At 41.2% G+C, this 26,985-nt stretch overlaps 1 protein-coding gene across 7 annotated transcripts in view; it reads left to right on the top strand.

Moving 5' to 3' along the window:
* Window positions 1-14,224, top strand: part of pleca (plectin a) — a 115,571-nt gene extending 101,347 nt beyond the window's left edge. For all 7 annotated transcript variants that reach the window (XM_050034822.1, XM_050034823.1, XM_050034819.1 and 4 more), the window contains 3 exons: window positions 343-3,690; window positions 4,761-11,775; window positions 13,278-14,224. In XM_050034822.1, coding sequence (XP_049890779.1) covers window positions 343-3,690; window positions 4,761-10,949 — 9,537 coding nt within the window. In that variant the 3' untranslated portion in view covers window positions 10,950-11,775; window positions 13,278-14,224. The remainder of the gene's footprint in view (window positions 1-342; window positions 3,691-4,760; window positions 11,776-13,277) is intronic.
* The last annotated feature ends 12,761 nt before the right edge of the window (window positions 14,225-26,985 follow it).

Here is a 26,985-nt window from a genome sequence, read left to right as displayed (position 1 = left end):
AGTATCTAAAATGTGACCACACTTTAAAAAACATCAGTCAGTTAAAATACCTCAACTGCATGAAAGCAAAGTGTAGTGTCGTGCTGTGCTGTTGTGAAGTAAAGTGTCATTCTGTGTGCCACACATTAATTAAACATGACAAGCATTTCCCAATACAGCATTTTCCTCCTATCTTAAAAAACTGTATTTGTTGTAGATAATTAACTGTAACATGCTGTCATGTATTTACATTTTCATGTACCTACATGTTTTATAACTACTTTAATATTTAAGTTTTATTGTGTAGTCTAACACCTCTAACATTTTCTCAATTCCCTTTACTCTTTGCTTCTACTAATACAGAAAGCTTCAGAAAAACTAAAAGAAGAGGAGAGGAGGAGGATGGCGGAGATACAAGCCGAGTTAGACAAACAGAAACAGTTGGCTGAGGCTCATGCTAAATCTGTGGCTAAAGCAGAACAAGAAGCCCAGGAGCTGAAGCTGAAGATGAAAGAAGAAGCCAGCAAGAGGCAAGATGTCGCAGTGGATGCTGAGAAACAGAAGCAAAACATACAACATGAGCTGCAGCATCTCAAGAGTCTGTCTGAGCAGGAGATCAAGTCCAAGAATCAGCAGCTGGAAGAGGCACTCATCAGTCGGACCAAAATTGAGGAGGAGATCCATATTATAAGACTTCAGTTAGAGACAACAACAAAACAGAAGGGTACAGCTGAAGCTGAGTTACAGCAGCTCAGAGACAAGGCTGCCGAGGCTGAGAAGCTAAGGAAAGCTGCTCAGGACGATGCAGAAAGACTTCGCAAGCAGGTAGCCGAAGAGACTCAGAAAAAGAAGACTGCAGAAGATGAGCTGAAACGTAAATCCGAGGCAGAAAAAGAGGCTGCAAAGCAGAAGCAGAAAGCACTGGATGACCTGCAAAAATTCAAACTGCAAGCCGAGGAGGCAGAGAGGCGCATGAAACAGGCTGAGGAAGAGAAACTGAGGCAGATTATGGTAGTAGAGGAGGTGGCTCAAAAGAGTGCTGCCACACAGCTGCAAACCCATTCCAAATCATTCACTGAAAAGGCAACAAAACTGGAAGAATCCCTGAAGAAAGAGCAGGGCACTGTTCTTCAGCTGCAGGAGGAAGCTGAAAAGCTCAGGAAGCAACAAGAGGAGGCTAACAAAGCCAGGGAGCAAGCAGAGCGAGAACTGGAAACATGGAGACAGAAAGCCAATGAGGCTCTCCGCTTGAGGCTACAAGCTGAAGAGGAAGCTCAAAAGAAGAGCCAGGCTCAAGAGGAAGCAGAGAGGCAGAAAGTTGAGGCAGAGCGTGATGCCAAGAAAAGGGCTAAGGCTGAAGATGCTGCTCTCAAGCAGAAGGAGAATGCAGAGAAGGAGTTGGAAAGACAGAGGAAAACTGCAGAGCAAGTAGCCCAGCAAAAGCTGTCTGCAGAACAGGAATGTATACGACTCAAGGCTGACTTTGACCATGCTGAACAACAGAGAGGGCTGCTGGACAATGAGCTCCAGCGTCTAAAAAATGAAGTGAACGCTGCCGAAAAACAGAGGAAACAACTGGAGGATGAGCTGGCTAAAGTCAGAAGTGAAATGGATGCTCTTCTGCAGATGAAAATTCAAGCTGAGAAGCAGACGCTGTCAAACACAGAAAAGAGCAAGCAGCTTCTCGAGTCTGAAGCGTTGAAAATGAAACAACTCGCCGATGAAGCAGCGAGACTAAGATCAGTCGCTGAAGAGGCAAAGAAACAGAGGCAGACTGCAGAGGAGGAGGCAGCACGGCAGAGAGCTGAAGCTGAGAAGATACTGAAAGAAAAACTGGCTGCCATCAACGAGGCAACTCGTCTGAAGACTGAAGCTGAGATCGCCTTGAAAGCCAAAGAAGCAGAAAACGAAAGACTGAAAAGACAAGCTGAGGATGAAGCTTATCAGAGAAAGATGCTGGAGGATCAGGCTGCTCTGCATAAAAAAGACATACAAGAGAAAATCACACACCTGAAAAGCTCGTCTGATTCTGAGTTACAGAGACAAAAAAATATTGTGGAAGAAACTCTGAAGCAAAAGAAGGTGGTTGAAGAAGAAATTAACATCATTAGGATCAACTTTGAGAAAGCATCAAAAGGCAAGTCAGATTTGGAGGCGGAATTGAAGAAGTTGAAGGGCATCGCGGAGGAGACACAGAAAAGCAAACTCAAAGCCGAGGCAGAGGCTGAGAAACTGAAAAAGCTTGCTGCAGAGGAAGAGAAGAAGAGGAAAGAATCTGAGGAGAAGGTGAAGAGGATCACTGCAGCAGAAGAGGAGGCGGCTCGACAATGCAAAGCCGCTCAGGAGGAAGTTGAACGCCTCAAAAAGAAAGCTGCTGAGGCCAATAAACAGAAAGAGAAGGCTGAGAAAGAGGCAGAGAAGCAAGCACTTCTGGCCCAAGAGGCAGCACAGAAAAGCAGCTCCGCAGAGCAGAAAGCCCAAGAGGTTCTCAGCAAGAATAAAGAAGGCAACCTTGCTCAGGAAAAGCTGAAAGAGGAGTTTGAAAATGCTAAGAAACTTGCACAAGCAGCTGAGAAAGCCAAAGAGAAAGCAGAGAAAGAGGCTGCTCTGCTCCGACAAAAAGCTGCAGAGGCTGAAAAGCAGAAAAAAGCTGCAGAGGATGAAGCTGCAAAACAGGCCAAAGCTCAAAAAGATGCAGAAAAACTGAAGAAAGAAGCAGAGGAGGAGGCCTCGAAGCGGGCAGCAGCCGAGGCAGCAGCTCTGAAGCAGAAAAAGCAGGCTGATGCAGACATGGCCAAGCACAAAAAAGATGCAGAACAAGCACTTAAACAGAAGTCTCTGGTCGAGAAGGAACTTACAGTGATTAAACTGCGGCTTGATGAGACTGATAAGCAGAAAGCTGTGTTGGATGAGGAGCTTCAGAGAGTTAAAGGGGAAGTAAATGATGCCGTCAAACAAAAGGCACAGGTAGAGGATGAACTGTCCAAAGTTAAGATCCAGATGGATGAGCTCCTGAAACTTAAGCTTAAGTTTGAGGAAGAAAACCGGCGCCTCATGCAGAAAGACAAAGATAATACACAGAAGTTGCTTGCAGAGGAAGCAGGGAAAATGGAGAGCCTAGCGGAGGAAGCTGCCAGACTTAGTGTAGAAGCTGAGGAAGCAGCCAGACAGAGACAGATCGCTGAGTCTGACTTGGCTGAACAGAGAGCACTTGCAGAGAAAATGCTCAAGGAGAAAATGCAGGCCATCCAAGAGGCTTCAAAACTGAAAGCTGAGGCAGAGGAGCTCCAGAAACAGAAGAACCAGGCACAGGAAAAGGCTAAAAAACTACTAGAGGACAAACAGCAGATTCAGCAGCGCCTTGATAAGGAGACAGAGGACTTCCAAAAATCATTGGAAGCTGAGAGAAAGAGGCAACTCGAAGTTTCAGCTGAAGCAGAGAAACTGAAATTGAAGGTGAAAGAGCTCAGTGACGCTCAGTCAAAAGCCGAAAAGGAGGCTAAGAAATTCAAGAAACAAGCTGATGAAGCGAAAGATCGTCTTCAGGCAGCAGAAAAACAGACCTCAGAAACTGTTGTGCAGAAGTTAGAGACACAAAGGCTGCAGAGCACCAGAGAGGCCGATGACTTGAAGGGAGCCATCACTAACCTCGAGAAAGAGAAGGAGAAACTGAAAAAAGAGGCAGAGGAGCTTCAGAAAAAATCTAAAGAGGTATTTTGACATAAACATAACATAGTACTATTCAAAACACTAACAGTAGTATTAGTAAGAGCACATGTAACTTTTCATGTAAATTGCTGAGACTTAAAGTAACAACCAGCAATTTATATGGATGTCATTAAAACACAATACTGCAGTATTTCATTGGTCACATGTACAACACTGAAGGAATGATAAGGGTCAGATGAAAAGGTTGATATTGCCCTCATGTCTGTATGCTCAATATGAAGCTACCATGAGGAGACGCTAGCTGATCGTGAAGACTGGAAACGGGAAAACAGCTAGCTGTGTTGCCAGTGCCTAGATTAGTATTTGGCTTATTGTGATGTCATTTATTGGTGTATCCTCAAATGCTTCATATCCCTAAAATCTGCATAACCTATGCTAAAAGGTTATGTAAGCCAATAAACCATAATAATTGTTAAAAGTTTTGAAACACAAACGTACTGATCCAAAAGATTTCTAAATGTATAAACATAAACATATCTTAACTCCCTAAGTTATTTGAACTATGTACATTATTTTGTTTTTGAATTATGCTCATTTTTATGAGCAGCGTGAAAAGGCACTGTGATAGATTTATCATACATTCCTCTGGCACTGTGCGTTTTTGCATGGTTTTACACTGCAAATAACATAGGGTAATGACATCATCATCATGAGCAAACAAACATGATGAAACTAAGACAGAAGCTGAAGCTTTCTGCTGCAAAGAGAATGAACGTTCTAGCTATTAAGTTTTGATTTAAGATCAATATATGCAGGGTTACGCATACGATGGTCTCCCATGGCCATTACTGGATAATACTGGCATAATTATGGCAAAATACCATGTTTGCGCAACACATAGGGTAATGTAACCTAAGATGATGACAGGAAAGATGGATGTCTTATCCTTCTGCTGCAAAAAGGAATGAATGCTCTAGTTATTGTAGTTCTTATTATAGATTGATTTAAACAGAATCATGTAAACAATGATATTTCCAAAATTGTTGAATTGTTACATGTAATGACTGAATTATATTTTGTTGACTGATTATGTTCTTATTTTTTCCAAATAGATGGAAAATGCCCAACAAGAACAAATAGAGCAACAGAAGGCCATTCTTCAGAAGTCCTTCCTCACAGAGAAGGAGCTGTTGTTGAAAAGAGAAAAGGCTGTTGAGGATGAGAAAAAGAAGCTGGAGAAGCGGTTTGAGGATGAAGTGAACAAGGCCAAAGCCCTCAAGGATGAACAAGAACGTCAGCTGAAGCTAATGGTAGAGGAGAAGAAGAAGCTTCATGCCATTATGGACGAAGCTGTAAAGAAACAAAAGGGGGCTGAGGAAGAGATGAAAAACAAGCAGAAAGAAATGGACGTGCTTGAAAAGAAAAGACTTGAACAAGAAAAACTCCTGGGAGAGGAAAACAAAAAGCTCAGAGAGAAACTTCAGAGTCTTGAGTTCGCCTCCAAACAGACTGCATCCAAAACGGAGGAAATTGAAGTCCAGACTGATAAGGTTCCTGAGAAGCAGTTAGTTGCCATGACAATGGTGGGAACAACAAAGAAAGTTTTTAACGGCTCTGTTGAAGCAGATGGAGCAAAGAAAGACACAGAATCACCGTTTGCATTTGATGGGATTAGAGAGAAAGTTCCTGCTGAAAGGCTTCATGACATTGGTGTCTTGACCAAAAAGGAATTTGACAAACTGAAAAAGGGCAAAGTCACTGTGCAAGAGCTCGGAAAGACTGATAAAGTTAAGTCCTGTATTAAGGGTCAGAGCTGTGTCGGAGGTATCTTGACTCCATCCAAAGAGAAAATGAGTGTCTATCAGGCTATGACAGAGAACAAGATCACTCCTAACACTGCTACCATGCTGCTGGAAGCTCAAGCAGCTTCTGGTTACATCATAGATCCGGTGAAAAATAAACTCCTCACTGTTGATGAAGCTGTTAAAGATCAGTTAATCGGCCCTGAGCTCCATGACAGGATGCTCTCTGCAGAGCGAGCAGCCACTGGCTTCAAAGATCCCTATACTGGAGCCAGAATCTCCCTCTTTGAGGCAATGAAGAAGGGACTTATCGAAAAGGAGCAAGCCACAAAATTCCTTGATGTACAGCTTGCAACTGGTGGGATTGTTGACCCCATCAATAGCCATAGAGTGCCACTTCAGACTGCATACAAGCAGGGTCAGTTTGATGCTGACATGAACAAGAGACTCACTGATCCCAGTGATGACTGCAAATTATTCATTGACCCCAGCACTAAGGACCAACTCACTTACAAACAGTTGCTCGAACAATGCACTAAGGACGCAGAGACGGGACTGCTGATATTACCAGTAACAGAGAAAGCTGCTCAGACTGAGAGAACATACACAGATCAGGAGACTAAAGACGTGTTCAATACATCAAATGTTGTTGTGCCTTTTGGAAAATTCAAAGGTAAAACTGTCACTATTTGGGAAGTCATAAATTCAGAATATTTCACCGAAGAGCAAAGAAGAGAATTGATTCGTCAGTACAAGACAGGCAAGATTACTGTAGAGAAGATTATCAAAATTGTCATTACAGTTGTGGAAGACAAAGAGAAGGATAATGAAAATGTGTTTATTGGTTTGAGGGCTCCAGTCTCTGCCAGTGAACTGTTAGAGTCTAAGATTATAAACAAAGACTTGTTCAACAAGTTGAGCAATGGCAAGATAACCATTAAAGAGATCTCTGAGATGGAGCCCGTGAAGAAGGCACTACACGGAACACCAAGCATTGCCGGACTTTTGAATGAACCAACCAAGGAGAAAATGTCGTTCTATCAAGCCATGAAGAAGGAATTACTGTCACCAGAAACTGCGCTGAACCTTCTTGAAGCTCAGGCAGCGACCGGATTTGTAATTGATCCCATCAAAAATGAGAGGGTCCCTGTTGATGAAGCTGTTAAGTCGGGTCTTGTGGGCCCAGAAATGCATGAACGACTTCTGTCAGCAGAGAGAGCCGTCAGCGGCTATAAAGACCCCTATACTGGAAAGAAGGTGTCTCTGTTTGAAGCAATGAACAAAGGCCTCATTAAGAAAGATCATGGCATCCGTCTGCTTGAGGCACAACTCTCAACAGGAGGGATTATTGACCCTGTGAAAAGCTATCGCATCCCACATGAGGTTGCCTGCAAGCGTGGATATTTTGATGAGGAAATCAGCAAGACCTTGAACAAAAACACTGAGGACACAAAGGTGTTCTATGATCCTAACTCACAAGAGGATTCAACCTACACCCATCTTATGAATAAATGTGTCACAGACAAAGAAACTGGACTCCCATTGCTTCCTCTTTCAAAGAAGGCTGCAAAGCCAAAAGAAGACAAACAGATTACAGAGGCTAAGACAAAAGAGACATTGAACCATACAACTATGGAGCTGGAGTATGGCCCTTTCAAAGGAAGAAAAGTCACAATTTGGGAGATCATACACTCTGAATACATCACTGAAGAGCAAAGAATAGAGCTGATTCGCCAGTACAGAATGGGGCACGTGACAATTGAAAGGTTGATAACAATTGTGACAACAATGGTTGAGGAAAAAGAGGACAAAACAAAGGAGGAGGCCTGTTTTGAAGGCCTTAGGGCACCAGTCACTGCCAGCTCTTTGCTTGATTCCAACATCATTGATAAGGCTACATTTGACCAAATCCAACAGGGTAAAAAGACGCCTAAAGAAGTGAGTGAAACTGATAAGGTCCGTAAGTACTTGCAGGGCACAGACCGCATTGACGGTATCGCTATGCCAGATACAAATGAGAAGTTAAGCATATATCAAGCAATGAAGAAGAATGCTCTGCAGCAAAATACTGGGCTTGCGCTACTTGAAGCCCAAGCTGGAACTGGTTTCATAACTGATCCGGTCAAAAATCTGAAATACACTGTGGATGATGCCGTGAAGGATGGAGTTGTTGGCCCAGAGCTTCATGAGAAACTTCTCTCAGCTGAAAAAGCAGTGACTGGATACAAAGATCCATACACAGGCAATAAGATTTCTCTATTCCAAGCCATGAAGAAAGAGCTTGTCCTGAGAGAGCACGCTATTCCTCTCTTGGAGGCTCAGTTCAGCTCAGGAGGGATCATTGATCCAGTCAGCAGCCACCGTGTTCCCATCGATGTGGCCATTCAGCGTGGCTACTGCAGTAAACAAATGTCCAAATCCTTCAATGAACCGTCAGGGGACGTTAAAGGCTTCACCAATCCCAACACCAATGAGAGTGTCACTTACAAGCAGTTGGTGGAGAAATGTGTAAGAGATCCCAACTCTGGCCTGTGTTACCTGCCTCTTTCAAAGGTTGAAGCTCCTGCTCCTGTTGAGAAATCCTATCAGTACACAGAGGAGCAAGCCCAAACAGATCTGGCCAACACTCAAATTGAGATCCCTCATAAGAGTTTTGCAGGAAAGACAATGACAATTTGGGAAGTCATGAACTCAAATATGCTTCCAGAGGAGGAGAGACGGCGCCTCATGGAGCAGTATCGCTCTGGACTAATCACAAAAGAAAGAATGCTAATCATCATAATTGAAATCATTGAACAAAGAGAGACTCTAAAGTCAGAGCAGGCCATGTCATGTGATGTAATCAGAAGGAGAATTACTATTGAGGAGCTCTACAGTGCTCGAATAATTGACTTGCACACATACAACCTCTTGAAACAAGAAAAGATGACAATTCGTGAGGTAATGGAAATGCCATCAGTCAAGCAGTACCTCTTTGGCACTGGTTGCATTGCTGGAATCATGTCAGACAGTCCTCCGAAGATCAGCATTTACCAGGCTATGAAGAATGGACAGATCAAGCCCGAAGTTGCTTTGAATCTCCTTGAGGCCCAAGCAGCAACAGGATTCATGATCGATCCAATGAAAGATGAACTTTTAACAGTTGATGAAGCCGTACGCAAAGGGCTTGTGGGCCCTGAACTCCATGATAAACTACTCTCTGCTGAAAGAGCAGTTACAGGTTACAAGGATCCGTACAGCGGCAAAGTGATTTCTCTCTTCCAGGCAGTGAAAAAAGACCTTGTTCCTGAAGATTATGCCTTGAGGCTTTTGGAGGCCCAGAATGCCACTGGTGGATTAATTGATCCTGAATATTACTTCCGCCTGCCCACAGATGTTGCCATGCAGCGTGGCTACATCAACAAGGAGACACTTGACAGAATATCTGAACCTACTGACGATGTGCGAGGTTACACTGATCCAACAACGGAAGAAAAACAGTCATACGCCCAGCTACTGAAACGATGCAGAGTTGATAAAGAAAGTGGTTTGCGGCTACTCTCGCTGGCAGACAGAAGACTTCTCTTCAAGGGTCTCAGAAAGCAAGTCACTGTGGACGAACTGCTTCGTTCTCAGATTATCAGCCAAAAGACATACAATGAACTCAATGAGGGTGTCATTACAGTGGAGGAGGTCAGCAGAGACGTGAAGAAATACCTGGAGGGTACCAGCTGTATAGCTGGTGTGTATGTAGAATCTAGCAAAGACCGTTTGTCTATTTACCAAGCAATGAAGAAGAACATGATCAGACCAGGGACCGCCTTTGAGCTCCTTGAGGCTCAAGCCGCCACAGGATATGTAATTGATCCTATCAAGAACCTGAAACTAAATGTCACTGAAGCTGTTAAGATGGGTGTTGTTGGCCCTGAGTTTAAAGATAAACTTCACTCAGCCGAACGAGCTGTCATAGGCTACAAGGACCCTTATTCTGGCAAGACCATCTCACTGTTCCAGGCTATGAAAAAGGGACTCATTCTGAAAGACCACGGCATTCGTCTGCTTGAGGCTCAAATCGCTACTGGTGGGATCATCGATCCACAGGAGAGCCATCGCTTGCCAGTTGAAACAGCATATGAGCGTGGCCTCTTTGATGAGGAAATGAATGAAATCCTCACTGATCCATCTGATGACACAAAGGGCTTCTTTGACCCCAACACTGAGGAAAATCTCACCTACCTGCAGCTGATGGAGAGATGTATGACAGACCCGGAAACAGGCCTCTCTCTCCTGCTGCTCAAAGAGAAGAAGCGTGAGAGGAAGACATCATCCAAGTCCTCCGTTCGCAAACGTAGGGTTGTCATCGTTGATCCAGAGACGGGCAAAGAGATGTCCGTGTACGAAGCATACCAGAAAGGGCTAATTGACCACCAGACCTATCTTGAGCTTGCAGAGCAGGAATGTGAGTGGGAGGAAATTACCATCACCTCATCAGATGGGGTTGTGAAATCTATGATCATTGACAGAAGGTCTGGTCGGCAGTACGACATTGACGATGCAATCACAAAGGGCCTGATTGACAAGTCGGCTCTGGACCAGTACCGTGCAGGAACTCTGTCCATCACAGAGTTTGCAGACATGCTTTCTGGAAACATGAGTGGTGTCAGATCCCGTTCATCCTCCTTTGGCTCCTCTTCCTCTTACCCCATGAGCCCAGTACCTTCTATAAAAACACCAGCAACCACATGGAACGACCCAACTGAGGAGACTGGACCTGTGGCTGGAATCTTAGACACAGAAACACTGGAGAAGGTGTCCATCACAGAGGCCATACACAGAAACCTTGTGGACAATATAACAGGTCAAAGGCTGCTGGAAGCTCAAGCTTGCACTGGAGGTATTATTGACCCAAATACTGGAGAGAAATTTGCTGTTGCAGATGCAATGAACAAAGGGCTTGTGGATAAAATCATGGTGGACCGCATCAGTCTAGCCCAGAAGGCGTGCAATGGATTTGAAGATCCCAGAACCAAAACCAAAATGTCAGCAGCCCAAGCTCTAAAGAAGGGCTGGCTGTACTATGAGGCCGGGCAGCGATTCCTTGAGGTCCAGTATCTCACTGGTGGATTAATTGAACCGGATGCTACGGGCAGAGTCTCCATAGACGAGGCTGTGAAGAAGGGCACCTTAGATGCACGCACTGCACAGAAGTTACGAGATGTTAGCGCATACTCAAAATACCTCACATGCCCTAAAACCAAGCTTAAGATCTCTTACAAGGATGCTATGGAAAGAAGCATGATAGAGGAGGGGACTGGTCTGCGACTACTGGAGGCATCATCCCAATCAAGCAAAGGCCTTTACAGTCCCTACAGCATCAGCGGGTCAGGCTCCGCCTCTGGGTCACGTTCTGGCTCCAGATCTGGTTCCAGGTCAGGATCCAGAAGAGGCAGCTTTGACGCCACAGCGACCTTCTCTTCCTCTACCGTCTACAGTTCAACGACCTATGGCCGCCGATTCTGATGAGTCTGAAAGTTAAGGAATGAGTTTTTTTAAGGGAAGGATTCACTATAAAGCCACAGTGCTCACCAGATGCCTACTTCTCAGTGGAATAAGGACTACCTTCATTCTGCTCTGCATGTGGTTGTTACAGGACTTTTAATATTTAATTTTATACAAGTTGAATAATTTTGTTTAATGTTATGTGTCACATTTACTTTTAGTTATGTTCATGATATCTTATCAGACTTTCTGATTACCGTACTGTAAGCAGCATACGCAAGAGCTGTATTATCTATCACAAAAGTTTCAAGTGTACATGATATTTTTTTTTGGTTTTTAAAATTTAGTATCATAAGCATTTACGATATTGTGCGTGTTACACTATAACCGAAACTGTTCATTAGTCTGATTGTTAAGGAGAACCAAATTGGGTGTAAAAACAAAAAAATTATGTACATGTGTATATTTCTGAATATTGGAGGAAAAAAGTTAACTAAAGAAAGATAAATGCCACTCTGCTGAGCAGAATAAGGAGTCTCTCCTTAAGAGGAATAAACACTAAAAGTGTCTGCTTTAAGAATGCCAAGCTTCAAGATCTTTCCCCCCTGGGCTACACTGCCACATATACTCTCCCAATATCTACGCCATTCCCAAATGTTTGTCATATAACCTGGAGTTACAGCAACATCCTAACCTTGTGAAATGGACCTCAAGTGCAAGCTTGCGTAAATGGAAGGATTATGCAGCCTATTATGATCATTAACACCATCTGACAGTTCTGGACTTTACACATCCAATCTCAAGACCAACACATACAAGTCCCTGCCTTTCTGCACACTTTAAAAAGGTATGTTAAGAGAATACTTTTATGTAATGTCTCACTTCTCTTCTCTCTTCTCAGTGTCTTGAAATGTTTGTGCCATGTTAGAGCCTGCTTTGACCTAGTATTAACGTGTCTTGGGTGATTTGATCTCAGATGGACAGTGCTTAATACAAGTGCTAACAACCATCAAGGCGCATTGTGATCCGATCACGCAAACCACTTGCCGAGATGGTCTGGGACGCACTTGACTATAGTGTAAAAGTTGATGCGTTCCAACAAGGACTATGTCATAAGTGTAGAATAAGATGGTTGTTTTGGTGCTCTATAACTTGCCCATTTTATGATTAGTTTGATGAATTGTTGGGTGACCATCTGTCCTTTTGCCCTTTAGCCTCCTGAGACCCGAGCTTTCATCGAGTCATATGCATTTTTAATTTTACCTAGTTATTTGGGATTAGTACAACCTGATAAGTTCAAAAAACTAAGAGTTGTCTTTGAACAGTAAGTAGTTTTGGGAAAAAAATGATGTCCTCAAAGTCACAAGTGTGTAAAAAGGTATAGCATAGTCTGAACATTGTTGTGCAATAATACAATTACTAACAATGTTGCATTTCTTCAATGTTTTGTAACTATGGGTTAGGGGTCACTGTTTACGTCTAAAACTGTTCAAAACTGTTTGTTTCGGTGCCTGAACATGGCTGTGCAAACACAGAATTGCAAATAATGCAACATACCTGAAAGCCCTGTGATTTGTTCAGCTTGTAACCCTGTATGACCTTTCATTGCTCCGTAGTCCAAGCCAGGAATGTCCTTTTTGGCTGTAGGAAAAGTCTGCCATACCTATCTTGTGTGAAATGCTGCAAACAATGTCCTAAAACAAAATGATAATTAATTTCCAATGTCCTCAAACAAGTACTTCCTAATTAACAGCGTTTCAGCTTGTTACTATTGCTTAAATTGATTAAATTTGCATGCCACATCAAGCTACAAACACTATTGAGCATTAATAAATAAGTTTCATCCATAAAATTTGATCAGGATTTATACTTTGTCCACATAAGTGTCGGGATTCGTGTTTTGTTATTTTACTATCACTAGACGGCACAAAAAAGTGTCCACGAACAGGGACAACAGGTCTAATTTAAGCAAAATGAAGGAGAAGGTGCAGCAAACCCAACATGTATTTACCTCATTAGGATGTAGGGTCTCAGTATATGTTGAATTCTGCTGACAGTGATATTTGCAGCTGTACTGACACAACTGCTAACATGACTAGCGAGGGCCTACAGAGACCGTGGACGTATAAACTGTGCTGGACCCTTTGACCTTCTAGTGACATAGGCAATGATGAAATCTGAATACACAGTTGGAGACGAAAAATAGACACAGGTGTGAACAGTGATGTGTCTCAGCTGTTCACCTGTATTCAGATCACTGATACACGTTAATTCCAAGTGTAAACAGGTTCTTAGTGTCTTTGATGTCCTGAATGTCCTAATGTTGTTGTTCAATGTTGAATTTTTCAGATATCATCTCCAGGGTTCATCTTGTCTCCAGCTCTTTGCTCAGATGTCTTCCAGAGTCCCTTGTCATTAATTTGAACTGTGACCTTCACTGCAATCTGTGATTTTATGCAACAGTACAGAAACATTCTTGCTCATACAACGTTTTGTCAGATTCTTTTAACTGTGGACCATTTTGAAACTTTAATCTTGAACTCATTTAAAGGCCTAAACCATGCTTTGTAAGTGCCTGCAAAATACTCTGAACACTTCAGTGGGGTGTTGAGTGTTGTAAGACGGTACAGCAGTTATAATGTAAACTGACTGATGCATGACTGAATGAGCAATGCTACCCATAATGGTATGATTACTGTGTTATCAGGTAAGCCTTATTACAGTCCCAAAACAGTATGTCATGATCTAACTTTAAAATAATAAATGTTCATTTCAGTGTCATAAATCTGGCAGTTAGACAGGGCTAAAATGTGTGGTTTGAATGTTTAATAGCGAAGATTTACATGATTTAAATATTTTTTTTCCCTACACAGATAAGTAATGTACGTATTGTATATTGATGATTATGTAGAGCACTATTGCTAAAAGCCATGACTTAACATTTCTTTGAGAAAGATCTTTAAGCTTTGCCACCAGACCCAGTATTTGTATTTTCCACCACATATACTGTTTTGATTTTAATTCTCCTTTGTAAAGCAACACATACAATCTATATCGTTTTATTTTCGTACTCTATATTTCTGCTTTGCATGATTTACTAACATTTAAAAAAGGTGCAAAAACGAAATAGTTGTATCCATTAAAGCGTTTGTTTTATTATTACATTTCAAAAGGTTTGAAGGATGTATTTTAATGAGGGTTGTCAAGCCTTGTTGAAAAGGGTGTATTTATAATAAAATGGTGACATGGAATTTTATTGTAACACCTTATGCTATGTAAATAAACATGGAAATGAAGTGTTCTCTCTCAGGTTTATTCATTTTTAAATGCCGACAGATATTTAGGCTTTACAAATATATCTTTAAGTTTCTATTAGATGGATTAATTTGAATCAACACTGATTATCCAGTACAGCTGTACATGCAGCTTTACTTTAGAGGTTTAGAGTTTCCTTGCATTCTTTAATCGCCTAGAAAGATGCTTCCTTCAAGAAAGTACAAATTACAGCACACAAAAAGACAACATGAATCTCCTCCAGTTTAATGATATACATGTAACATATGAGGGAAGGGGCTTTTGAAAGGCAGTATAAGACAAACATCTAGTGGCTGTACATTTCAACTCCAGCCATCCACTGATAGTCTGTAAACACAGGTGGAAGAATTATATGCATTTAGATAGGTCTATTAGGTAACAGTAAAAATAACACCATGTGAAAATACTCCATTACAAGTACTAGTACAAGTGAAAGTACATCAATATTTATCTGCCAAGTATTAAAATAGAGCTCATTAGGCAGAATAGCATCAGTTAGTAATTACATCAGCGGGGAAAATCACCCCTAAATTCATACTTTAAAAGACTCTTACTTATTAAATCAAGGTGAAATTCACACCTGTCCATAAAATAAAAATCATTAAAAAGTCATAGTATAGTACACCGTGACAAAGATTAATCAGAAGTCAGGGTATGGAATGTTATTTAAAAAGTCATACTATAGTATGTCATAAAAGCATTCCTTTCATTTTTCATTGCATATTATAGTATGCAATGAAAGGAACAATAAAACATTAATATATGATAAAAAAAAAATCATTAAAAAGTCAGAGTACTGTCTGCTATGAAAAAAATCAAAGTCCTCATAATATGTCATCAAAAAATCATTAAAAGTCATAGCGTTGTATGTCATAGAATTCATATAAGAGTCAACAAGGGCATTAAAAAGTCATGGTATACTATGTCATAAAAATTCCTAAAAAGTTATAGTATAGTACATTATTAAAAATGTCATCAAACGGTCATGGTATACTACACTTTCCCCCTTGGCTCCTTTCCTGCTCTCATCCTCTGTCTTTCACTCATGTTTTGTACATGTTGTAATAATGTCCACAAGGGGGAGCCAGCACACTTTGAGCTCCTGGCCCAACATCTTTCACTCCCCTTCACTGGCTTGTCCAGGAGTACGAGAAACACAAACCTAGGGTGAGATGGTTTATTCTGTGATATTTAAGATCTGTTATGCAAAGTGAAGAGGGGTCAAGCATCAAATCCACACTACTGTAATATTTAAACAGTGGGAAGAAACTTGTCAAACGCTGTAATACTGTACCTAAGTGTTAATTTCATACAGTTTTATACTTTTACTCCCCTATATTTACGTAACAGCTTTAGTTATTTGATTTCTTACACTTTTGTGGTGGTCCAGTATTAAAATTTGTGAAATGCCGTGTAAGGTTTTTTTGTTGTTGTTGTAATATTAATATTAATAACAATTTGTACAGCACTTATCTAAACAAGGTTACAAACTGCTTCACAAAATGCATAAAAATAAGATAACAATAGCAATACAATATTAAAAAAATGTTAAGAGCATTAAACAGGAAAGCTTTCCTATAAAAATAGGTTTTAAGCAACAATTTAAAAACGGGGAATGTGCTAGCCAGCCTAATCCCCTCAGGCAGAGAATTCCAGAGCCTTGGGGCCTTGATGGCAAAGGCTCGGTCACCTTTAGATACCAGTAGAGCTTAGACCGGGCCCCACCCGAGCCCGTGCATGTTCTGTCTGAGCCCAGCCCATCCCCGGTTTCTACCCGACATTTTTTTTAAGCATACCAACGTAGACACTGAAGGCTGACTCTCATCTGTCTTTCCACGGCAAGCCTTCGTCATGTGCCTCTTAAGTGTCGAAGTCCCCGGCTTTTTGCTGTCATATACCAGCATCGTTCTGCACTTGGTACACTCGACGAAGCCGACACACGTTGTCACCGTAACTGTAACTCGGCGCTAAACCATGTTGAGCTTTAAAAGAATCTTAAAATCAATTCTGAAGTCCAGAATTGGGGTGATATGCGACCTACGATTTGTCCCAGTTAAAATATGACTATATGCGGCAGCATTCTGCACAAGTTGAAGCCGAGCTACTGAAGATTACTGAGGTATATCAACAGTGCGTTACAGTAGTCGAGGCGCGAGAATACAAAAGCATCAATAAGCATGTCTAGGTCAGGAAAAGACACAAATGATTTGATTTTGATAATATTTTGTAGGTGGAAGTTGCAGGATTTAATGAGATTATTGACGTGGTTCAAAGTTCAATTGAGAATCAAAAGTGATGCCTAAATTTCTCACTGTAGATATTATATTAGTTGCCAGAGGGACAGTAAAGGGTTGTAATTTCCTTGCTAGGTGATCGGGGCCAATGATTATTACCTCTGTCTTGTCTGAGTTTAGCTGCATATTAACAATCTAATGATAAAACATCTAATAATATATCAGTTACAGGGCCAATTTTCTGCAGAACAAGTGCTCTTACTCATGAAACTGTAATTAAATTTAGCTGATAATACCTCTGTCCTTTTATTTAAGTAGGACATTTACTTGTAGTGGAGTACTTTTACTTCTATGAGTATGTTTACTTGAGTAAAAGATGCTTCTATCACATGGATCCTGCTGGTCTATTGCTGGTCACTGATATTTGTCACTAGACTGTTGGAGCTTTATGAAGGATTCCAGGAGGAGGCGTACGGTTTGACACCGTGCCCCTCTGGCTTCACCATGCTGGTGGGATTTTCATCAGACTGAATAATGTTGGCATCAGCAACTACAAGGAGTTCACTAAAGTGCAGCTCCCAGGAGGTGAGGATTGTGTGTCTATGCGGGCCTCTGAATTCCTGAGAATTCTTCAACTAAATGAGTCACGTCCTCTGTCTTTGTCTCTCTCCCTCTGCTATCACTGGTGGGTTTTACTGTGGAAACATCTGTTTTTTGTACACACCGCCACCATTTTCAGTTTCATTATTAGTCTGAAAGGCCACAAAAAAGAGGAGTCAGTCAGGTATGACCAAAAAAATCATACAGCAAAGTTTAAATGAACTATTTGCTGCCATTTTGCTGTCCATACCACACAAGCAGCTCTGAGAGAGTCATAGCTATGTTCTCAGGGCCATATGTCTCTTGAACTAACATAGGACAGAGAGTAAGAAACTGGGTCAGGGTTTTTCTCCACAGTTCAAATTGCAAATGAATAAATGGATATGGATGTTTGATGCAGTTTGAATGGTAAAAATCCATTCAGCTACTTTGGAGATACCAACATCTAAAGTCAAGTAAAGGGTCTGTCCCACAAATTTGAGGGCGTAGGTTTTAAGGAGTATGACATCACATGGCTATCACTAAAGGTCTAATGAAGACATATGCAGCATAGATAAGATACATATGCAGATAACTGTTCTCAGAGATTAGAGGGCTATAAACTATAGGTGGAGGCTTTCAACGTGTTGACCCAGGCAAACATAGACTGAACATTTGACCTAGGGAGAAACATTACTGAGAACATAAGACCTTTGAAAGATCTCTCACAAGGTTCATTGTGTAGCATTTAGGGAGATTCATTGGCATCTAGTGGCAAGGACTGCAAATTGCAAACAGCTGAAACTTCTCCCAATTAGAATTCCGTCAGTGTTCATTGTTCGGGAGGTTTTAACCAGGAGCTAAGTTATCCACAAGGGTTTCTTCCTCTCCAAAACAAATGGACCTGGTGATTTAAACTGGGGGCGGCACAGTGGTGTGGTGGTTAGCACTGTCGGTTCGATTCCGGGTGTGGGAGCCCTTCTGTGCGGAGTTTGCATGTTCTCCACGTGTCAGCGTGGGTTTTCTCCAGGTAGGCTACTCCGGCTTCCTCCCACAGTCCAAAGACGTAGGTGTGAATGTGAGTGTGAATGGTTGTCTGTCTCCATGTGTCAGCCCTGTGATAGTCTGGTGACCTGTCCAGGGTGTACCCTGCCTCTCGCCCAATGTCAGCAGGGATAGGCTCCAGCCCCCCCACGACCCTCAAGAGGATAAGTGGTTAGAAGATGGATGGATGGATGGATGGATGGATGGATGGATGGATTTAAACTGGTAAAAACACTGCTTCCTATGTAGATAGAAACGACTCATTCTAAGGTAACGAAAACACATAATTCTTATTTTAGGGTGATTATACACTAGGGAAAACAATCTTATGATATTATGTTCTATTTCTGCCTATATACAGTATCTCTCTAAAGCCACACTGGACCTTTAATTAGTCATATTAAGAAGACAGACTGTACTTAGGCACGGCAGGCATAATGTTTACCATGTTCACTGTCTTAGTTTAGCATGTTAGCATGCTAAGTGATGAACACACAGTACGGCTAAGGCTAATGGGACTGTCTTTTTTTTAAATGAGGATGATAATAGATAAAAGGTTAGGAAATTACCCATAGTAAATACAGTTCACCCTGAGGGAAACATAAATGTGTGTACCAAATTTCATGGCAGTGCAACCAATAATTACTGAGACATTTTGTGCAAATCTACAAGTGTCAACCTGATGATGATGCTCGAGTAAAGGTCACATGATTACCCAAGTCATCTGGGAACTATGAATATCTAAAACAAAGTGCTGCCAATCCATCTGGTAAATGTTACCGCTGCAGGCATTTAGAATAAAAAATATGGCACCTGCGTGAGTTTTTAAAAAAACAAAGTTCTGCAAATAGGGTGGGGTGGATTGGCTCTGCCTGGGCAAGGCCCAGACACACCTGCCTTTGATGTGCTTGACCACATGTTCTACCTTCATAGCTGCAGCCATGAAATGTTGAGATATTTCACTGGATTAGTATAAACATTGGGGATTAGGATGAAAGAAATTTTTAGGAGGACAAAGAAAAGAACAGCTATCAATCAGCACAAACTAAATGCAACATACATTAAGTCAACACTGGTGTATGAATGCACATGTGTAGAACAGGTTACAGAGTTCAACACTGCCAACGCATTACGTCTTTGTTGAAGCAGGTGATGAAAGCATCAAACTCACCCTCGCCTGCCACAGCCCTGATCATCAAGTTTTACTGTAAGAGGATGTCTGTCATCGCTCTCAGTAGTTTTTTTTTTACTTGTTTAAACTCCATAATGTGAGTGAAAAGATATCAGTCTTCAAGATTTAAGACTTTTGAAATTCTTACTACATTACTGAGCAACACTAACTATGGCAAATGCCTGACCTTCACATATGACCTTGTACTGATTTCCACCACCTCCAACATAAGGGCTGCATTCAGCTCTGTCCAGATTCCAGGTGAATAATATGTTACATATTATATTACATAGGTCTGACACCCTGGAGGTGAGAGATGTCAATCAATAAAACTGCTATGTTCTATTGTGGTCTGCTTTTACTAGCAGTACAGAGTGCACAATCTTGAAAATGAGCCATGGCCAAATCAGGGCTATAATTAGTATTTATACTGTGCAGAAGGTTTCCAGAATTAAATTTAATATAACTGGTAAAAACACGCCAACACAATCCAGTATGTGTGGGTTTTCTGTGTGCAGTGCCAAGATGCCTGTCTGGCTTGTGTAAGTAGTTCTGAGGAAATTCATAACTTCAGACAGGCTGCCATTAAAGACGGTTATGTAACTCTGTAACAGTGCACACATAAGCAGCTTTTTATTTTACAGATGGCTGAAGCTACTGGAATACTCCAAAAATGTTTGGCAAATGTTTCACTGCTTTATTTCTGTAAAGGTTGAGCCAGCCACAGCTTTAGTCCTCACAAGCTCCTGTCCACTCATGAAGTCTTTTCAGACCAGACATCACTGACTGTGTTTACAAGGTCTTTAGTATCCCGGTTTTGATTGGGTTTTTTAAGTATCCCGTTTATGTGTTTGTGCATGTAAACACCATATCCCGAATTCAGAAACCGGGTTATGCCCTTTTCCCGGTTTCAAGGAACCTGGTTTTGCCACCTGGAGTACTCCGATAGAAGCCGGGATACTGGAGCATGTATACGCCTTATCCCGGTCTCTGACGGCTGCCCGCCGTGTGCGCAGGTGCCAGAGTGACGCACCAGATATACAAGCAACATAGCGGCAACAAGAGCTTCCCATTTTTGGAGCGACGAAGAGACGTGTTTAGACGGCAGAAGACACAGATGAAGTGGATGAGCCATAGCTGTAATGCGACGTGAGTATTTACTAACGCTAAGCCCGCTAGAAGCCACAGAGGTCTCATTTTTGTCTTACTTCTAAATATAATAAATATATCACATTTCCCGCTCAATCTGTTGTAAACAAAAGACGTAAAAGACGTAACACACACCTGCGCAGATAGGATGCAGTGATCAGAAAACGGGTTACTGGTATTTATCATGTATACAGGGATATGAATAACCGGGTTTCTCTGTGTTCCATGTAAACATCATATCCCGGATATGCTCAAAGCCGGGATACTAAAGACCTTGTAAACACAGTCAGTTAGAAGCCGTGGCATTGTGAGGCCTGGGTGAAAAAAAAACTGCAGCTGCAAAAACTGCAGTTCTTTGAATGGCCACTTGAGGCTGGCTCTAGAAGCTGGTTAATCCCCATAGATCCTCATGTGAAAATCTCCAACGTAACAGCAGAACTAAACATGTTTACAGCCTGGTACAAAACACAGTTTTGGTCTCTACAGCTAATTTCCCTCATCATAGCAACTGTACAGGGGGTGAAGTTTTAAAAATCTCACCTGTTTGCATTTTATCAAGGCTTAAAGTTATACATAATTAAGGGCAGGCTGCTTTGATTGACAGGCTGTCTGCTGATACTGCCCTCAGCTTCTCTGTCAGATTCACCCCTCACTCCTCCATAGTGCCAGCCTCTTGCCCAAATACGGTCACTTCTGGCTCCAAAAAAATCAAGACCATGATGGCAGAAATTCTGCACTTGAGGCTTCTAAACAGCAGCCCACAAACCAATGGGAGACTTCATGGTAGCTACGTCCATTATTTTTACAGTCTATGGTTGGAGAAGATACCCTGTTCATATGAAAGTTGCTCAGTGGCCCACATCATTGGACCCATAGAGCAAGCACACTGGAGACTTCTGCCGGCTTCTTGCAACTCTTCTAGACTTTTCAAATGTTATTGGACTGAATGGAACAAATCCTGATAGTGAAACGAATCATTTTGCGGAGGTTGTGCCACTCAAAAAAATGTATCCACTGATTTACAGATGTCTCTTTTACAATATAAGTCTATGGGAAAAAGGTTTTTTTTTGGCCCAATTGATTCACATCATGGAATCCATGAATTCCACTGTTTGGGCAATATGAAAATTGGCTTCAAAGTTCAGTGCACTTCCTGAGGGCCTGTTGTGGACTCCCGTTTTCAACCTTAAAGTTTGATATTTTGGCCATTGCCATCTTGAATTGTTAAACCAGAAGTGACAACATTTGGACGAGAGGGTGGAGATAACTGTTGCTTGCTGCTAGCTTGGCTAGCATGGTGCATTTACAGCTATGATTAACTGTGAAAATGCTAATGCTAACAAGACTTTTTTAGGCAACCAAAGCATTAGTACACTCTTAACGCAACTGTCATGAACTGGAGACACACTAAAGTAGTGACAGTTATGGCTATGCCTATAGTCTGTGGATCTGGGGTTACACCATGGTTAAGTTATCCAACCAAAGTTTTCACCATGGTAGTGACCTGTGACTTGTTATGCACAACTTTAAGCTGTAATAATGCAAACGGGTGAGTTATATAAAAAGTCATCCCTTGTACAGTTCTCATTAACAGGGAAATTAGCTTAATATTATATTGTTATTATACCAGGTTGTAAGCATATTCATTCACAGACTGACTCACTCTTGGAGCCCGCCTCAAGTGGCCATTGAAGGAACTGCAGTTGTTGGCACTTAGCATTAGCTTAATTTTTCCGATCCAGGAGGTTACCGCTTGATATTAACATCAAATGCCAACGGGTATAATAAAAATTCAAATTAAAAATGTTCAAATAAGGTGCAAGTATCTGTCTTTGGGACACAGTTCACAGTTGGACAGTTATCAGAGATCACTGGATGCTGTGAAAAGCCTGAGTTTGCCACAGGAGCCACTGTCATCAGCAGATCCCAAATATACTGTATGTGTTGATGTGGGCTGGTTGGATCAGTTTCATCACAAGTGCACGCTCATAACTTGTAACTTGTATTTACTTGAATCATTTTTCCAGATAAAGCGTGTCATCTTACCAAAACACTTAAAATTAGCTTTTAGATACACACCTGAAAGAAGCATGTCAATACAAATTCAAAACTGTCAGTGAGTGGGAAAAGTTTTTTCTTTCCTCAGAATCCCCACCCCTCTGCCTTTATCCCAGTGTAATGACAGTAGAAGAATGTGTGTTGGTGACAGCCGATGTGGTGAGAACAATGACTAATCATCATTAGTTAGTCATGTGTGCTGTTCCACAGAAACTAGAGTTTAATTATCTCTGCTCTCCTTAACTCATTCTTGTATGTGTTGGCATGAGGCTGTAATCTGAGTTCCAGGTTCTATTAGATTTATCTTCTGTCAAACAGAATCTGGGCTTGATCTGGATCACTACAAACAAACATCTAAAATAAGGTCAATGACTTACAAGAGGAATAATCAAAGGCATCTAAGTTCTTTGTAGTGTTTTATATAATGACTGGGTTCAACCATAATCACTCAAGACTTCAAAGTAACTTGAACCAGCTACTTAATTGCCTTAAAATATGCAACTATGTACCAAATGTTGTAAAACTGTTGTGAACTTCCTCTTGAAAAAGAAAGTGATATTCATCACAACTGATCAACCAGGTTCATGTGGCATCTCCCACAGAACCTGATAAGAAAGGCATGTTACCTTCTGAAAAATGTTTTGGACTGTTGGAAGACACACCTGATGTGAAAGTCACTTCCTTTTTGGCATCCATGCATGCAGCTACAACCATACAATAGATGCAAGCTCTTTTTTGACGATTTGATATTAAATTCTACATTCAATTGCCGTTTTTGATGTTGCCAGTCTGAGAGCTTCTGATCAAAATCTAACAGTTGATTCATGGAAATGAGCCACTTGTAAATTAAACATTTCGGTTACCAGAGATGAAAATGCTGCATGCAGGCTGTAAAATATGAACACCCAACATTTTAACACAATACAAAAAATATGCAATTATATAACATGCTACAATAAAATATTATAGTGCTAGCAGTCAAGAGAAAAATGACAGTATGAGTGGTTAGTTAGATGGTTAAAAGTTATTGATAAATATAACTGTTTTTATTATGAAAAATGAAAAGTGGTCCTTTTGTATATATTTCCAGCTCAACTCTGAATATTTAGATATCCTGTATTAGTGGTTAAACAGATTTTATACTATCTGGGATTCATATAAGTCACTTAAAGGGACAGTCCATCCAAAAATCAAAAATACATATTCTTCCTTTTACCTGTAGTGCTATATATCAGTCTAGATTGTTTTGGTGTGAGTTGCAGAGTGTTGGAGATATCAGCTGTAGAGATGTCAGCCTTGACTCCAATATAATGGAACTAGATGGCACTCAGCTTGTGGTGCTCAAAGAGCCAAAAATACATTTGAAAATCTCAACAGCAATGTCTCTTTCCACGAATCATGACCGGATTACTCAGAATAATCCACAGACCTTGTTGTGAGCAGTTTTATGTAGAAAATATTTTGCACCTGCCAACCTGTACAGGAGGTGTCTGTCTACTGCTAACATCAAGCACCACTGAGGTAGCTAACATTGCAGCTCAGCTGATGCCACTAATATTTACATCTTGTGCTGTCATAAGCATGCGCATGCTCATAACAAGATCGGTGGATTATCTTGAGTAACTGGGTCATGATTTCTGATTGCTATTGAGTTTTATTTTTTTTTTGTTTTTCTAAGGCATTGAGCACCACAGGTCGAGTGCCATCTAGTTCCATTATATTGGAGAGAAGGCAGACATGTCTGCGTCTGATACCTCCAACACTCGGCAACTCACATCAAGATAATCTAGATTGATAAATAGCACTACAGGAAAGAGGAAAATTATGTATTTTTGATTTTGGGGTGAACTGAGTTACACATATCAAAATGAGTGGCAGGCTCATTAATGCTGTTACTGTACATGCATTTATTTTAGAATATTTCTCAAATTGTAAAACTATTCCTTTAACTTTCATGCCCCATATCTATTGTCAGCTATCTTGCCTCCATCGGGGTGGTGTCACCTTGATGAATTCAAGATAGAATATAGAATGAGTAGATAACCCCAGATTAGTTAACAATTACTTTTCTATTCATTGTTTCACAGTTGAGCACTTTTGACATGTGTAATTAAGCAGTGAGCAAACAGCTCACTGTAAGGGGGCGCCCAGCCAGTAGGAAAGCTGTCAGGACTTTTGTTAAGTATTGATGCATGTGAAGAGAAAGGCTGGGTGCGCCTGAGATAACACAGGCTGATACAACCTGTCCAATGTGGTCCTGGAATGCACAACATAGCACGTTTGGGGACGTGTCGTTGCCCGGATTAAAGCGTTTTAACAGTCAACAGATAATGAGTGTTTTCAAGAATCAGTGCAGGAAATTCTTCAGTCAAAACTAAAAATGAACTGAGACAACAAACTATGTGTGAGGTCAACATTATTGCGCAGCCAGATCTCTACTGGTTCTCACTTCTTTCAGAGTTTCAGATTAGGATATTTGGGACAATCCACCCCTATGCCCCTGTGGTATAGACTTAAAGTGACAGTTAGGACAAGGATTAGTGGGGGACAGGGTTTGCACGTAAGCAGTGAAGAGAGTATGTTGTCAATAGAGGGAGTCTTTATGATTTTTAATAATCAGAACAAAAGCATATAATCTTGGCAACTTACTTTTCCATGCTCCTAAACTACAGTGGACAGATATTAATGAGGTGAGGCAGCCAGGGGCTCTCAGAGCAGAGTGAGATGGGTGTGGTGCTGGCAAGAGCGGACTATAGAAAAACATTCCTGGCCTGCTGCATTAGTTTCAGGCTGACTGGGAATACACTGAGCAATATCCTGCAGTACAGGAGCCTTAAGTAAGAACTGTTTTGCTCTCAAGTAGGAAATGACAGACATATGAGGAGGGCTAACTAGAATACACTCAAATAAAAGACGTATTTGTCTAAATACTATCTATCCATATTGTAATAGCCTCGATTTTACACAGTATTTTTTTGTTGATAGCACGTGTTAATTTAGTGACATTTAAAAAGTACAGTTAGGTAGATTTGAATCACAACAAAATGTCTCCATGTCCCATAATGTCATCGTCATTCAAAACTTTCTTTATCTTGATGAAGTGAAAACTATTTCTCTCATCATGAAACTTGGGAGCTCTACCTATTTTCACTCCTGCCAAATCACTGCAGAAAGTAGGTGGGGTCCTGGACGGATTACTGAATAGGCCTACGAGGCACAGGCCCAGGGTGTTAGGGAGGCCGCCTGGCCACCACCTCCTTCAATAAAGTAATGCAGTTTGTATTAACTTACAAAACTGTTCCAGAAAAAGCCTGACATCTTACCAAAACACTTAAAAATGTCCTTTAAGATACACACCTAAAAGAAGCATGTCAGTACAAACATAAAACTGTGAGTGGGAGTAGATTTGTCTGTCCTCAGAGTTTCTACACTTCTGCCTTTCCCTACAATGTTATGATATGAGAAGAATCTGTTGTAGTGACAGCAGATGTGGTGATAACAATGACTGAGGGTAACTTACATTGTTCCTGACAACTAGAGTTTGATTGTCTCTGCTCTCTTAAAGCCAGGGTTATTTCCTGTATTTGTTGGCAGGAACGAGACAGCAATCTGAGGATATCAGATGGTTATGAGGGAAGAGATGCGGATACTAACAGTGACAGCAGTTTTATGTTAAGTTCCTCCAAAATCAGCAAGTCAGTCACTTAATTGCATAAAGACATGTGATAAGGTGCCAGGTTTTGTAATCTTTGTTGTTTCTTAGCTGTTAATAGTAGGGGTTTGAATGGTTCACAAACTTCACGATTTGGTTTGATACAACATAGTGATGTCAGGGTTTGGTTCATCCATCCATCCATCCATCTTCTAACCGCTTCATCCTCTTGAGGGTCGTGGGGGGGCTGGAGCCTATCCCAGCTGACATTGGGCGAGAGGCAGGGTACACCCTGGACAGGTCGCCAGACTATCGCAGGGCTGACACACAGAGACAAACAACCATTCACACTCACATTCACACCTATGGACAATTTAGAGTTATCAATTAACCTAATCCCCAACCTGCATGTCTTTGGACTGTGGGAGGAAGCCGGAGTGCCCAGAGAGAACCCACGCTGACACGGGGAGAACATGCAAACTCCGCACACAATACGGCAAAAAAAGTAGAAAGGCCAGAGAAATGTCCTTAATTTTTTTACTTATTGATTTTATGTTATTTTAATTTGTTTATTTATTTAAACTAACATCATAAAGTATAATCATTTTTTACTTTAAATAATGATGGAGCTGTACCTGAGAGTCCCATTGCTACTGACATTAAAGCTGACATTAGAGTGCATAGTATCAGTGTTGTTAAATTTGCATACTGTCTGTCAGCGGCAAGTTCCCAAACCCAAAGTGGCTCTAAACAGCAGACCTGAAGGTTATCAGAGGATCTGGTAATGGTATTACTGACCATCTTGCAATGAGCTAGCATTAGCGTAGCTGCCTTCCAGTATGTCTCACTGGAGTA

Source organism: Epinephelus moara, chromosome 22 (genome assembly GCF_006386435.1).
Source record: "Epinephelus moara isolate mb chromosome 22, YSFRI_EMoa_1.0, whole genome shotgun sequence".
Taxonomy (NCBI): domain Eukaryota; kingdom Metazoa; phylum Chordata; class Actinopteri; order Perciformes; family Serranidae; genus Epinephelus; species Epinephelus moara.
This window is presented reverse-complemented; position numbering and strand designations above follow the sequence as displayed.